A 13,443-nucleotide genomic window follows, 5' to 3' on the forward strand; every position below is an offset into this window, starting at 1 on the left:
TCTGTGATTCTGTGATTCTCCGAGTCTATGATTCTCCTCCTTTCCCTCCCCGATCTCCGCTTCCCAGGACCCGAGCGCTGGCACGAAAACTATCCCCTGGCCAAGGGGGACAAGCAGTCGCCCATTGAGATCAACAGCAAAGACGTGCAGTACGACGCCTCCCTGGCCCCTTGGCACGCCAGCTACGATCCCGGGGCGGCAAAATCCATCCTGAACAACGGGCGAACCTGCCGGGTGGTCTTTGACGACACTTTCGATCGATCAGGTCGGTTTGGGAGTTGAGGTTTGCGAAGCGACCGGAGTCCAAGGGCATCCTGTGGTACCCGACCTACGGAGGCGGGCAGGGAAAAGTCATTTGGGTGCTCCCGGAGTTTTATTCTGGTGGATCCAGCCACGTTTAGGTGCAGCGTGGGTGGGACAGGGCGGCTGTAGCTGCAGGGGCTTCTCTGAAATACAGCGGGAAGGTGGACTTCTCCCTAAGTCACCTCCTTCCGCACAGACATCGCATCCTCAGATTTCGTGTAAGGGGCAAAAGTGTCATCCAGGGCGGTTTGCCCTGAGGCACTTCATAAACACAAAACTCGTGTGTTTTCACTGACTGTGATCTTGATTTCTTCTCTTTGTATGAGAAGTCTAAAGAGCTTCCACAGCCAGAAAAACCTATGAAATTAGCGTTTATAAAAAGAGCATTTCATAGCTCCTGAAAAGCTATGACATGGTTTTGTTATTTAATGGAGAGAGCAGAGTCTCTAATCTCAAATTGTTCACAATGTGATCCCAGAGCTGCATCAGTGTGTAGCTCTGAAGGCAGACAGGCAACAGAAATCAAAATGAAAACTAAACTCACAATATCATATAATGCAAAAACATCTTAATATTGGTCAGTCCCTTATCAAGAAGGAAAGCAGTCTAACTGATGGCAGAGTTACTTTGCATTGTGTTTTTCTGCATCTGCATTGATGGCATTTGTATTGGGGTTTTATTCTTAGAAAGCTATATAATTAGTGAAAGATATTTGCAGTACACTGAAAGATCACTATTGCTCTTGTTTATCTTTATGAGCTCATTTTTGCGTTGGACTCTTTTATTTATATTTACAGCTACCTGTTAACTCTTCCGCATCTTGCAGTCGGAGTGTAAGCTATTTAGACAGGGACTATCTCTGTGTTATGTTTGTATGGTGCTTTAGTATTTAATACTGCAGTTTTTACACAGTGGTCTCAGATAAACCGTAAATTACACTTTTGTTATAACATGGAATGTTCTTCCACAAGCGCTGCATAAAATCAATGCCATGACTCAAAGCATGGGAAATACATTGATTATGACCCTTTTCACATGGTGGTTCTGGTCTGTTTTCACAGCTTCCTAAAGGCTGAAATGTTTAGACAGAAGGTGCTTGATAATGTATCTGCCCGAGGAACTCCACTGGAGAAAGACCTTGATTTTGGTCAAGCAGAGCAGAGCCCTTGGTGCAGCCCTTTCTCAGAGTCATCTTCCCTCCATTCCCTCCCTGCCTCTCCCACTCCCATCATCTCTGTTGTTCCTCTGGATGCCCAGTGTGTACAGTCCTGCCCTGCTGCTGTTACTAACTTTCTGCAGGCTGCTGGACAGCAGTTCCAGGCTCAAGCCTCTCAGAGGGATGTGTCTGGAATCATACATGGTGTCTGACAGCTGTGAAAAACCCCGACAGCTGTGAAAAACCCCATCAGCTGTGAAAAACCCCATCAGAAAGCATTTCATAAACATTACCTTCATTTGTTGCCTCCTGTGATGGCAGCAGCTGAGGATATGTAGTAGTCACAGATCCATGTTTAACCAGAAAAAGAAATCTAGCTTGAACACGCCTTATTTTTCCTACACTGAAAAATGAAATAAATAATTATAGTGATAATAATAATTAATGATATACGGTGAAGGAGCTCTCCAGAATTTGCCACGAAATCACAGAACAGGATCCCTGGTATTAATGGCAGTAAAGGATGTTCTAGGTTTATTCTTCTGGTTTCTAACATCACATCTGGCTTCTATATAGCTTCACACTGTAATTATCAGGAAAACAATATTTCAAGGCTGATACAATTTCATTGCTGTGTTCTGCATTGCCATACTTACCGTCCTACAAAATGCAGTAATGACTAGCAGCATTTAAGTAAAACAGATACTGATACGATTCTGTTATTTTAACTGCTTCATAGCAGTAATGATGTATTGATTCATTTATTTTCAAAAAGCAAATAAGAAAGATTTTGTGTATTGCAAGGTCATGTCAGGCAGATTAGGTATTCCTGAATTCCACCACATACTTAATTGATACTACATTGGCTCAGTTATGACAATTTATTTTTGTGTGAACAAGCTAAAAAAAATTACATGCCTAAAACTCAACACAGTATTTTATTTTTGCCCCCTCCCCAATGGCTGTGACACCTATCAACTAAAAACAGAAGCTGCAAAGTTAAACCTGTTGTGCTCTGCAGGTATTCCAACACATGATATCAAGAATTAATTTGAGACCAGAGGATTTAAACATTATTTCAATGTTAACTTTGAACTTCAAAGCTATTGGTGGAAGTTCAAACTTGAATGGTATTTAAACAAGGTCTTCTGGCACTGCTGTTGTGTACTGCATTATCAGCTCTCTGTGTAAGGAAACACGTCTCATTCCTGCCTTAGGTAATGAATGAAAAATGTATTTGAGAGCTTGTCCTCTAAGCAGTCCCTGTTCAAAAGAATCCGCAAACTGAAAGAGCTGATGTGTTGTTTTGAAAGTCAGAATTGATGTAAGCTGCCAGACAGATGCACAGTCAGTATTATTTGGCCAACATCAGAACATCAGAATAATAGCTTCTTACTTTGTTTCGTTGGTGGTAATGTTCAATGCAGACTAGAGCTTTTGCTTGCTAAGGAACAGTTTTGTAACTCCTTTGACCTAAACCCTTTTCCCTTACTTTCAAGAAATAGATTATTTTCTTTCTTTTTTTTTTTTTTTTAAAGCAGCCAGGTATGCAGTAACCACTGTTTAGTTGTCTGAACTGTAAAAGGTATGCCAGCCATGGACCAGAGGTACTTCTCAAAGCACCTTTGGGCTAATTTCACAGTCCAACAGACAATTTTCAAAACAGACAACCTGCTGCGAACACCTTCCTTCTCTCTCCATGTCAGGAACAGTAGTGTGTCCTCTCGGCATGAGAAGAGGGGCTTGTTGGGCTTCTGGGGTTTTTTTCTGTGCTTCACCCACAGCAGCTCCCACACTTTTCACGTCCATCAGGACTCTTCCTGGGCGACACCACAATCCAGCCCCAGTCTTGTAAACTGGTGAGTGTTGTGGCCCTCCCCCCCGGAGTCAGCTGGGTTTACAAGAGGTACTCCACGCTTCCAGAGAGTGGGTTCCCTGTTCAGGAGCCGTGTTGGTCCGCGTTCTGTAGGCGAGTGCTGACGTAGCTTATCGGTTGCAGTGCTGCGAGGCGGGCCGCTCACGGGCGCCTACAGGCTGCGTCAGCTCCACTTGCATTGGGGTTCCTCCGATGACCATGGCTCTGAGCATGTGATAGATGGGGTGAAATACGCAGCAGAGGTAGGACCTGCTTTTTAATAGCAGTGTTCACTACTAACTGGAGTTGGACTGATTTGTGCACCTGAACAGATTAACTCCCTTTCGCAAGTGTTTGCCTGTGGGTTTTTTCTCTAAAATCTACAAAACGTGAACGTTTGTCAGCATGCAGTGGGGTAAGTTGCATCAGCCAACAAGTGTATCTTTGCAAGTATATACTAACATGGAATTTGCTTCTTCCAGCAAGAGTTTTTGCTGGTACTTGAGAATGTTTTAAAAATATTTGATACAAAGTGATGTTATTTCCAAATAGCAAGATCTGTTTTCTGCTTCTTTTTTTTAGCTTTCAGCCATTCCTGGTATAGCTTGAATTACTAAGATAGTTTCAGAAAGCATCACTAATGAATAGAAAAACGTGCTAAAAGCACATTAGATAAACTGACATTCAAAATTAGATCCACCTTAAAACTAATTCAGAGTGGTAAAGAATATCCTCTAGCTTCTGAACATTTGTGCTTTAAGATCTCTGTGTTTATTTTGGGAACTGTGGTAAACAAATTTTTGGAGGTGTTTTTCTCAGTGTAAACTAGTGCTTTATTGTTGTTCAAATTTGCTAAAATCGATGGCTGCTCTAGGCTCTGAAGACTTCTTCAGGTGACAAATGAAATTGAATTCACTGTCAATGCTAATGAGTTACTAGCAGATGTTACCTCCTTCAACCATCTTATTGGAGAATAGGCTCAAAATATATGCCTGCACCCACAAAAAATCTGCAGTAGTATGTTCCTGCCTTCCAGCTCAAGGTGTGGAGCTTACGGGGTCTCTGCCAACCTCTCACCAGAGAAAAACATTGCACAAACATTGCAGAGGTAACCGTGGGTGACGATTTGGTGTTTTTCCCCATTCCTTGGCCACAGCCAAACTGTATTGGTGTTCTACTTTCTGTGGCCAACTTAACAGTCAAATTCAAATTCCTCAAGCTTTTTCTAGGTTAATTCAAGCACAGAGTTTTTACTTTGCCTTTTGCTGCAGTGCTTGGATATTTATTGACAGGAGAAGAAGGCCTGGAATGTATAAAATTTTGCTAGAATGCAACCAAAGATGTGTGACTGCTCCACCTTTATCTTTGGCAATGATATCTTTACCCTCAAGAGAGAAGAAAGAGAGAGTAATACATTGATTTATATTCAGTGCAAATTATTTTGTTACTTTAAATTGTTACTGTGCTTAAAAAAACAGTAAAAAATGCATTCAAAATATGCACCAGACTTCTATTTTTATATTTATTTTTGCATGATGCTATGTTCCAGACACTGTTTCAAGATTTCGCACTGCTGGTTGCAGCATTTGTAGCTGTATGAAGGAGCGAGCAATTTTCTGGCAGGAGATTTAAAAACTTGAAATATATCCTGAAAATACATGATTGCTGAAAGTAGAAATGATATCAGGTTACTATCTCCACTCCTTTCCAGTACAATGTGCTGAGAGTAGTGAGAGAAACAAGACAAAAACATATGTACCACAAACAACGCAGTGTAAATTCTCAAGCTGTTACTTGCATAACATGAAGATCTAAAAATCTACTTGCGATTAAATGCATGTCAGTAGGTGTTTCAGACACTGCATGTGTGCATGTCACATATTTGGGTTAAACTGTTTATAGATTAATTGTTTGATTAGTTTTTAAACTCCGTTTTCTTTCCTTTATGCTTCAGTGAAATGCAGTGTGATGCCTTATAAAAGTGTGAGTGTATGGAAGCTTGGGAACAGGAATAGAAAATACTTACACACAGTTTTCTTTTTCATGTCCATTCCTTTACTTACTGTGTCCTGGAAACTTGCTTTAATTTAATGTAGAAACTTGTAAAACTGTGCTGTTGGCAATTTCTTGCATTTGTAACTGAGGTTTTGTTGATTTTTAGTTACATATGGTGCATTGGAATCCAAAACATGGTAATTTTGCTGGAGCTTTGAAACAACCTGATGGTGTGGCTGTTGTGGGCATCTTTCTGAAAGTAAGTGGCAAATACTCAGTCTATACATTTCTGTTATTTTAGTGGCAGGGGAAAAAAGTTCCCAGTGTTTTTTCCTGCATTGCATCATTTGACAGGAAAGCATTCGAAGCGATGCACAGACTGAAGTCAGATATGTCCTTGGGCCCTCTGGATTCCAGGCACTAACCCATTCAGAGCTGACTTCTGCCACCATTTGTGACACAAGCGGCACATGCTGCGGTTGGGATTGAACAAGAGACACACGACTTCAAGCATGGGACACTTCGTAACTTTGTCCCTGGTAGCTGAGCAGCTCTTTGTTCTGTGTCGCGGGTTCGGGCTGGGCTGACCACTAAACACAGACTGACGCTCTCTCAACCCCTCTCCCCTCCACAGACGGGAAGGAAAAGGAAATGAGGCAGAGAGACTTACGGGTTAGGAAAGAAAAACTAGAACAGCTTTAATGAAACAATAATGGAAATAATCGTGAAGGGATAAAAATAAAGAGCTATATACAACTATATATAAGCCTGGTATCGAACCTGACTCCCTCCTGATATCAATCCCCACTGAATCTGCAGAGCAGGCAGCACTGGGGAATCCCCAGGCTCAGCAGCAGATACAGGGAGCTGGATTTGGGAACCCAGGATCCAGATCAAAAGCAGGAGGACAGATGGAGTCCTCCCTGGACACCAGCCATTGCAGAAAAGGGGCAAAACTCTCGTGATCACTCAATTTATACTAAATATGATATATAAAGGATGGAATATTCTCGTTGGTCACCTGTCCTGTCTGTTATCCCCTTTTACTTCCTTGTGAGCCCTCTTACTACCCGGCACCCCCAGCGTGGCACACAAGAGCCAGCAGTGGCCTTGGGCACTGCAGGAATAAGTATCAGCCTTTCTGCATCCCAGTCCCAGGCAGTAACTGTAAACATCAGGTGTTATCACTGCCAGTAGCACACACTGTCTGCAAAAACATGCTGCTGACTTCAGAACGTGCAGCCTTTGAGAAGAGACTAAACTGGAAAGTAAAAATCACTAAACAGAATTGGGGTTCTAGCTCAGACCAGGACACTGTGGTGTGTACTGAGCGAGGAGCATGGGCTGTGCAGGAGGAGTGTTTCCTCCTGCCCTGGGTCTGCTCGCAGGTGTTGTAGCTGCCTGTCAGCCAGGTAGTGTTGACCCATTCCCTTCCCTGGTCTCTTGCTGATACCCACAGAAGCTAGGAATCAAAAGGAGCTCAACTAACATGCTCCAAAAAAAAAGAAAGGATGGTAAAATAAGTTCGCTGAACGTCTTAACCTTGAAATACAGCCACTTCATAATATTCTAGTACTGTATCAGTATTTTTCAATTGATTTTGTTTATAAATTGATCAGAAAGAATCAAATCTGCACATGGTCTAGGACACTGTAGTCCATAAGAGGCAGGCAATCTAATAGCAATAAATTATACAAACTTCAGCTATGTGACTGTCATTTTACCTGCAGGTGGGCATTTCAACTTGAACACAGCGTTGGAGAATAGCTCTCCTTTTATTGTTCTATCATTAGTAAACTGTGTTTGTGCAAGCAATAAAAGTGGATGTATTTAATTTTGCCACAGTGTCCCTGGACAGGCTAGATCCAATGTCATTTAATTCTCTTATACTGTGAGGCAGCCTGACCTTTTTTCTTCTGGTTAAACTGAAGGTCAGCACCTGTCCAGATTCTCCCCTATGACTGTGTCCTTCAGTTTTTCTTCCCTTGTCATTCCTTTCGGTCTGTTTTAGGCTAAAGCTTTATCCTGTAAAATACAACTTAAAAAGTGTAGCGTTATGTTCCTAATAACCATGCTAAGGTCAGCTAAAAGGTCTAGAAAAGTAAGTAGCATCACTATATCTTCTCTGACCTTCTTTCTCTGTTTCATTCTTGCTCTGGGTTTGTCATGTTCCCTGACTAGGTTTTTGGATATTGCTGAAATAGAGATTGAATTATCTCCTGAATAATTGAATTTAATCTATTTTGGAACAAGATGTGGCAATAACAGCATGTCTCTTGCATACTGTCTTTACTCTTCTGGGATGCAGGGCCACAGCAAAGCTTTTTAGGGTGCTGAATGCCATCAACACAAGCAATAAAGTGACCCCATAGCTTGCGAGGGTTCATGGCATAAATTGCATCATAAGTCTTACATCAGGTCTGATCTAACTGCAGAATGGGTGAAGTGCCTGCAGGAACTTCAGCTGTTCAGACTGTCGGCGCTTTGCTGAGTGCTCATACGTCTCATGGTGGCTGTGGGTGGCTCTCAAACCAGGAGACAAGGGCTGGACCCTGGCGGGTGTAGGTGACACTGTCTGAGCATGCAGTTTGCTTCTCAGACAGTGGGAGATGCCTTGTGGAGTCCTTCAACACATTTTTGAATTGTCAAGACAGTTACTTGAGTCTCCTATTCCGGATGTTCCTTTAACACATAATTTTTTCTCAGTCTGTACCAGATGCTCTGAGAGTACTGCTGCCTAACCGGACAGATGGAATGTACTGAATTTCTTGCAAACACTTGGGAACACGATGGAAAAATACAGTCCTTGTGCTTTGCATTACAGGTTGGAAAAACTCCCAAACCAGAGATGAAGAGAATTCTTGAAGAAATTGATAACATTAAGACCAAGGTATCAAAACTACTTCTGTGATGTAATGTAGCTGAAAAGCAGCAGCAGTAGAAACTAGAATTTCAGATTCACTCTTTTTGGCATCGCTCTGATAACTAGCAGTAGCACCAGAGGTGATACACTGAAGTGTGGAGCAGGACACTTTCTTTTACTTAAGTAAACATATAACTCCTCACTTCTGTAAGTATTCTCCAGGAGGATTTTGTATCAATCCTTGCATGTATGATTGATAGTCTTACTGACACTGCTCTGTAAGAATAGGCTAGTGTGCAAGTATCAAGAAGAAATCAAGAGCTTTTTGAATTTGAGGACAGCAGTGGCCAGAAGAAATGCATATAATTGAATCAGAAATTTAGTTAGCCTGAAATGAGAAGAAACTAGTAGAAATGATTGAGAAAGCTCCCAGTCAGCATAAGGGAGATTAAAAACTTGACACATTGTAGGGTGGAACTGAATTAATTTATAAAATGGATTACATGGTACAGTTTCTGCACCAGTTCTAGGTCCTGTCTTCCTATTATACTAGCACAAATAGTATTGCAAGCCTATTCTAAACTGTTTTCTAGTTTAATTAATGATCTAAGGAAGAAAATACAAACTATTGCATAGATATAACTGCAGGAGGGAGTTCTTTGCAGAGAATTTTGATTCTGCATCTGTTGTTATTTGACATGATTATTTAACATAAACCTAATCTCTAGGTATGCTTTAGCAATTCTACTTCACAATAAACTTTATGATTCTAATGATCCCAAAAGAAAACTCTCATTTTATTTGACATTGAATGTATTACCAGATCATCAGGACTTAATTTTACAAATTTTGTAAGCATTTTCCTCCAGAATTTATTGCATTTAATTTATCCATGTAGGTACTGACATTGATGTGTGGGTCTGAGCCTGAAAACAGAAATCTCTCCTCTTTCTGAGTAATATTGATTTTATTTTCTCAACTTTTCCTTAGTCTTCATATGCAATTCGGTTCTTTCTGCTGAGGGAACTAAAGGTCATTTTTTTTGCCCTAAGTATTGCTCCCCGTTCTGCGTCAGTGATATCTGTCTTGCAAACTTTTGCCATTTACATGCAGAAGAGCTTTTCCACCGTTAATTAAAAGTTGATCAATCTATGAAACACTGCATCATACAATGATGGCAGTGATATCCACTCCATTATGTTCTATCTGAGACTGCCTGACTGTAGATTTTATGACTTCTAGCAGAAAAAAATAGAAGTCTGAATTCCTGCGTACACATATTCTCTGTAGTGGTTCTGGAAAAAGCAACAGTTGAGGAAAAGCAAAGGAAGATACTGTCATCACATATATTTTACCAAGATTGCTGATTTTTCAGGAAAGATTAATAAATGGTATCACTGGTGTGTTTTTCACACGTGCAATTTCAGTTGCTATGATACATTACAGCAGAGGAGTTTCTTGGACGCTGTAATGTATATACTGAGAAAGCACCATTTTACTTGTCGAGTTATTTGCAAACTCATCTTGAACTTATAGAGTAATCTTGTCAGGAAGATACGATTTGAGTCTTGATGTTATTCCTTCTACCTATATTTTGTGCAAGGATGTGTGAGAAAAATTTCAGCTCCTCTCCTTGCACTTTGTAGGCTAATACTCTTTTCCCTTCTAGAGAAGATTCTGCATGATAGGAGAAGAAACTAGGAATGATAGATTTTGCTTTCCACAACTGCATCCTAAATACCAGTACAGAACTGAACTTTCTTGTTTAGTTCTTGTCACCCTGAGGGGACAAGGACATCTCATCGCAGCCCTGTGGAGTTGTTATGTTTGAGTATCCTATGTAGAAAAGAAAAACTTGCTATCAGGTGTCATCTGGTGTCTGTTGCTCTCCCTTCTCTGGTGATAATCAGTTTTAGTTGTAAGACATTCAGGATCCAGCACTCTTGCAGGAAATATTTTAATTTTTTACATTAAATGTAGTAGTGTCAACAAAAAGATTGAGAGCGTCACCTTGGCAGTGTAGTGAGATCACAGGTTTGGGAGGAGGGAGATGCAGATTTAAATTCCTCCAGATAGAGGAGAAGACTATAATGAATCTGGGATAAAGCCTGGCCACTGTTCTGTTGCATAAAAAGAGTACCAGTACTGGCAGCGTCACAGCCTTTAACTTTTATCTTTAACTTTTTATTTTAACTTTTTTTTTTTACAATTCAATTTGTAATTTCTTTTATTTTATTTATGGAATCAAAATGTCAGTTATCATTAACTGCAGGGCAAATGCTTGACAGGAAGAAAAGGAGATTGATCCATTGCATGAATCTTGATATTTAATTACTTCATTTTTAATAACATAGATATTGATGCCTTTTATGATACCTATCCTTAGAGTTACTGCAGAGAATTACTTTTTATTTCTCTTAAGGGAAAAGAGGCACCTTTTCAGCACTTTGACCCTTCAATTCTTTTCCCCAAATCTCGGGACTACTGGAGCTACCATGGTTCGTTCACAACACCCCCCTGCGAGGAGTGCATCACTTGGATTCTCTTGAGGGAGCCGATTGAAGTCAGCTCAGACCAGGTAAACTCCAGCTAGTTCTGCTACTCTTGCTATTCCTTTACCACTTTTCAGCTGTGTCTCAGTGTGTCAGTGTGATGATTTGCAAGCCCTGTGTTGTCACCTTGTATTTTTTGATGAGGAAAACATCAGCTGAGGACTATGAGAAGTTGCCTGCAAAACAGACTCTGGAAATGGACTGTAAAACTGAACATGAGAATCGTTCTTTCTTCCTAGACACCTGCTGGAATAGCTTCAGCTGGAGTGTTCTTGGGATCCTGAAAACCTGCATGGGCAGAAGTGCCCCCAAGGCACAGAACTGAGGATCACAGCAGCCTCAGTTTATTCTCAGTGCTTCAGCATTAAGTGGCAAGCAAGACTAACATTTAGCTTATTTCCCAGTTTGAGAAATTGCTGATCCCAATCTTGACTTCCTAAAAACTGTCAATGAGAAGGATCAAACTAGCTAGAACCTACAAACCTGAATGTTAATAGAAATTAATGTACCAATTGTACCAATAGCTCAAATGTGCATTTGCATAGGAAAAGGAATAGAGAGCCGGTCTGGATGAGATGACCTTTTTTTCAGTTCTTGTGATAAGCTTTGGGGGTTTTATGCTTTTTTTTCTGCTTCAGCAGTACAAGTCAGGGTATATAGTCTTTTTACTGATTTGGCTGTTTGTAATCCCTTTGGCATACATTTCTCTGCTGTACAGAACAAAATACAAACTTGTGTAGACCAGCTTTTTCTCTCAGATTACTTTGCGTAGACTTAGAGGTGTGTCCTTCACAGCTGTTTCCACGAGTGATTTGAATGCAGGATCCAGGTCCAGCAGGGTCACAGAAGGTCCCTGCTCTTTCCATATTGTGAGTGTGGGTCAGGGCAAAATCCAGAAGCAGCCCAGGCAAGGGTCAGGTGGTGCACTGTTCTGTGGATGAGGAATGTAAAGATCCACAGAAACAGCACAAGCTGCTGGGCTGCAGTGATCTCTACCTATAATCTCTACTGGAATGCTTTTTGTTATATAAGAAAATTCCTCTTCTGTCTCAGAGTGTGTTGCAGGTGTCAAGGTCCATACTGCTTCCAGGTGAATTCACGTGATACTTTTTTCTTCCTTGCAGATGGCGAAGCTCCGTAGCCTTTCCAAGAATAGTGAGAATGAGCCCATGCACCCACTGGTTGATAACTGGCGCCCACCTCAGCCTGTGAAGGGCAGGATAGTGAAAGCCTCGTTCAAGTGAAGTCTCAATTCTCACACTGCTTAACCTGAGTGAGAAAACGCCTGCATCCCAAAGTGTAGTTAATTTTTGCTGTCTACTGCTTTTCCTCTTGATCCAGATCTGTGTTTCTCAGCTTGAAATTCTGAGTGGTAAAACTGAATCTGAAAGCAGAAAAAATACTGTATGCAAATACTGACCTCAATAAGAAAACGTGAGATATACGTGATTCTTGACCACAAATGCTGAGGCATTTGTGATAGCATCACTTCTCTGCCATGTGGTCTGCAAAGAAAAATGGGCTCGGTTTCAATATTTAAAATTTAATTTCAAAGGAAATTTAATAAAGGCAGAAAAGCAAACCAATAGTTCAAGAAAGCAGAAATAACAGTGGGTCTACAGTAGATGAACAAAGGTGAAGTGCCTGCTCCTACAGCATCTCTAGTAGCAATCTTCCTCAGATATCCCACCTCCAGTGCGAACATCCAGAGAATGAATTCCTCTTTAACATACTAGATTTTTCCTTCTATCTCTTGTTGAGTTTGTTAGCCAGTATTAAATCAGTATTCTGGACATCCAATCAGATATACTCAGCTTCTGTGTGTGATAAAGAAAAGACACCTTGCTGTCATCTCAGTATTTGCTGTCTTTGACGTGCCTTGCTGCTATGGGGGAAGTGCCTTTCTTCTGCTGCTCTATGTTACCTCCAGGATGATGGGTTTTTAGTTTTGATGCTGTGTCTCATTTTTTATCTTTAACCATCTCAGTCTGCCTGTTAATTATTTCACCTATTAGAGATTTTGTTGCATACAGAGAGGGTCTTTCTGGGTAACTCATATATGTCATTTGTCTTCCTCACTACTGAAAAATCCAGGTTAAGTCGACAAAGGGTTTGTTTATTGTGACTCTGTGGAGAAAGAGACTCCAAGTGGAGTCTCTTCAGCTCTGTCACTTTCTGGGGAGACACATCAGCTGACATATACGATCCGAGCAAGGATTGTGGGCAGACAAAAGCAGAATGAGATCATCGCAATTAAAGAGGAAGCAGTCAGTGACCTGCTATGTCACTTAGATGCACATAAATATGTGGGGTTGGATGGGTTACACCCAAGGATACTGAAAGAGTTGGCAGACGTGCTTGCCAAGCCACTTTCATTATTTCCTGGAAATCTAACTGGGGAGATCCCAATGGACCGGAATGTAGCAAATGTAACACCCATCTACAAGAAACGTAAAAAGGAAGATCCAGGAAACTATAGACCTGTCAGTCTGACCTCGGTACCAGGGAAGGTCATGGAGCAGATCATCTCGAGTGCGGTTACACACCACAGAGAGGACGATGAGGGGATGAGGCCCAGTCAGCATGGGTTTAGGAAAGGCAGGTTCTGCCTGACGAACCAAATCTCCTTCTATGACAAGATGACCCGACTGCTGGACGAGGGGAAGGCTATGGATATTGTCTTCCTAAACTTGCGAAAAGCCTTTGACACTGTTCCCCC

At 41.2% G+C, this 13,443-nt stretch overlaps 1 protein-coding gene across 1 annotated transcript; it reads left to right on the top strand.

The window, feature by feature from the left end:
- The first annotated feature begins 27 nt into the window (after positions 1–27).
- On the top strand, positions 28–11,968 carry CA3 (carbonic anhydrase III, muscle specific). Its single transcript, XM_009864892.1, has 6 exons — positions 28–265; positions 3,459–3,577; positions 5,476–5,568; positions 8,134–8,199; positions 10,595–10,750; positions 11,849–11,968. Exons 1-6 carry the CDS (start codon positions 28–30, stop codon positions 11,966–11,968), a joined length of 792 nt encoding a protein of 263 aa, XP_009863194.1.
- The last annotated feature ends 1,475 nt before the right edge of the window (positions 11,969–13,443 follow it).

This window comes from Apaloderma vittatum, unplaced genomic scaffold, assembly GCF_000703405.1.
Source record: "Apaloderma vittatum isolate BGI_N311 unplaced genomic scaffold, ASM70340v1 scaffold7582, whole genome shotgun sequence".
Taxonomy (NCBI): Eukaryota; Metazoa; Chordata; class Aves; order Trogoniformes; family Trogonidae; genus Apaloderma; species Apaloderma vittatum.

Coding starts and splice junctions, on each gene's coding strand:
- CA3 (XM_009864892.1), top strand. CDS start 28: ATGATTCTCCTCCTTTCCCTCCCCGATCTCCGCTTCCCAGGACCCGAG. Junction 5,569..8,133: donor TTGTGGGCATCTTTCTGAAA/GTAAGTGGCAAA, acceptor TTTGCATTACAG/GTTGGAAAAACTCCCAAACC. Junction 10,751..11,848: donor TTGAAGTCAGCTCAGACCAG/GTAAACTCCAGC, acceptor TCTTCCTTGCAG/ATGGCGAAGCTCCGTAGCCT.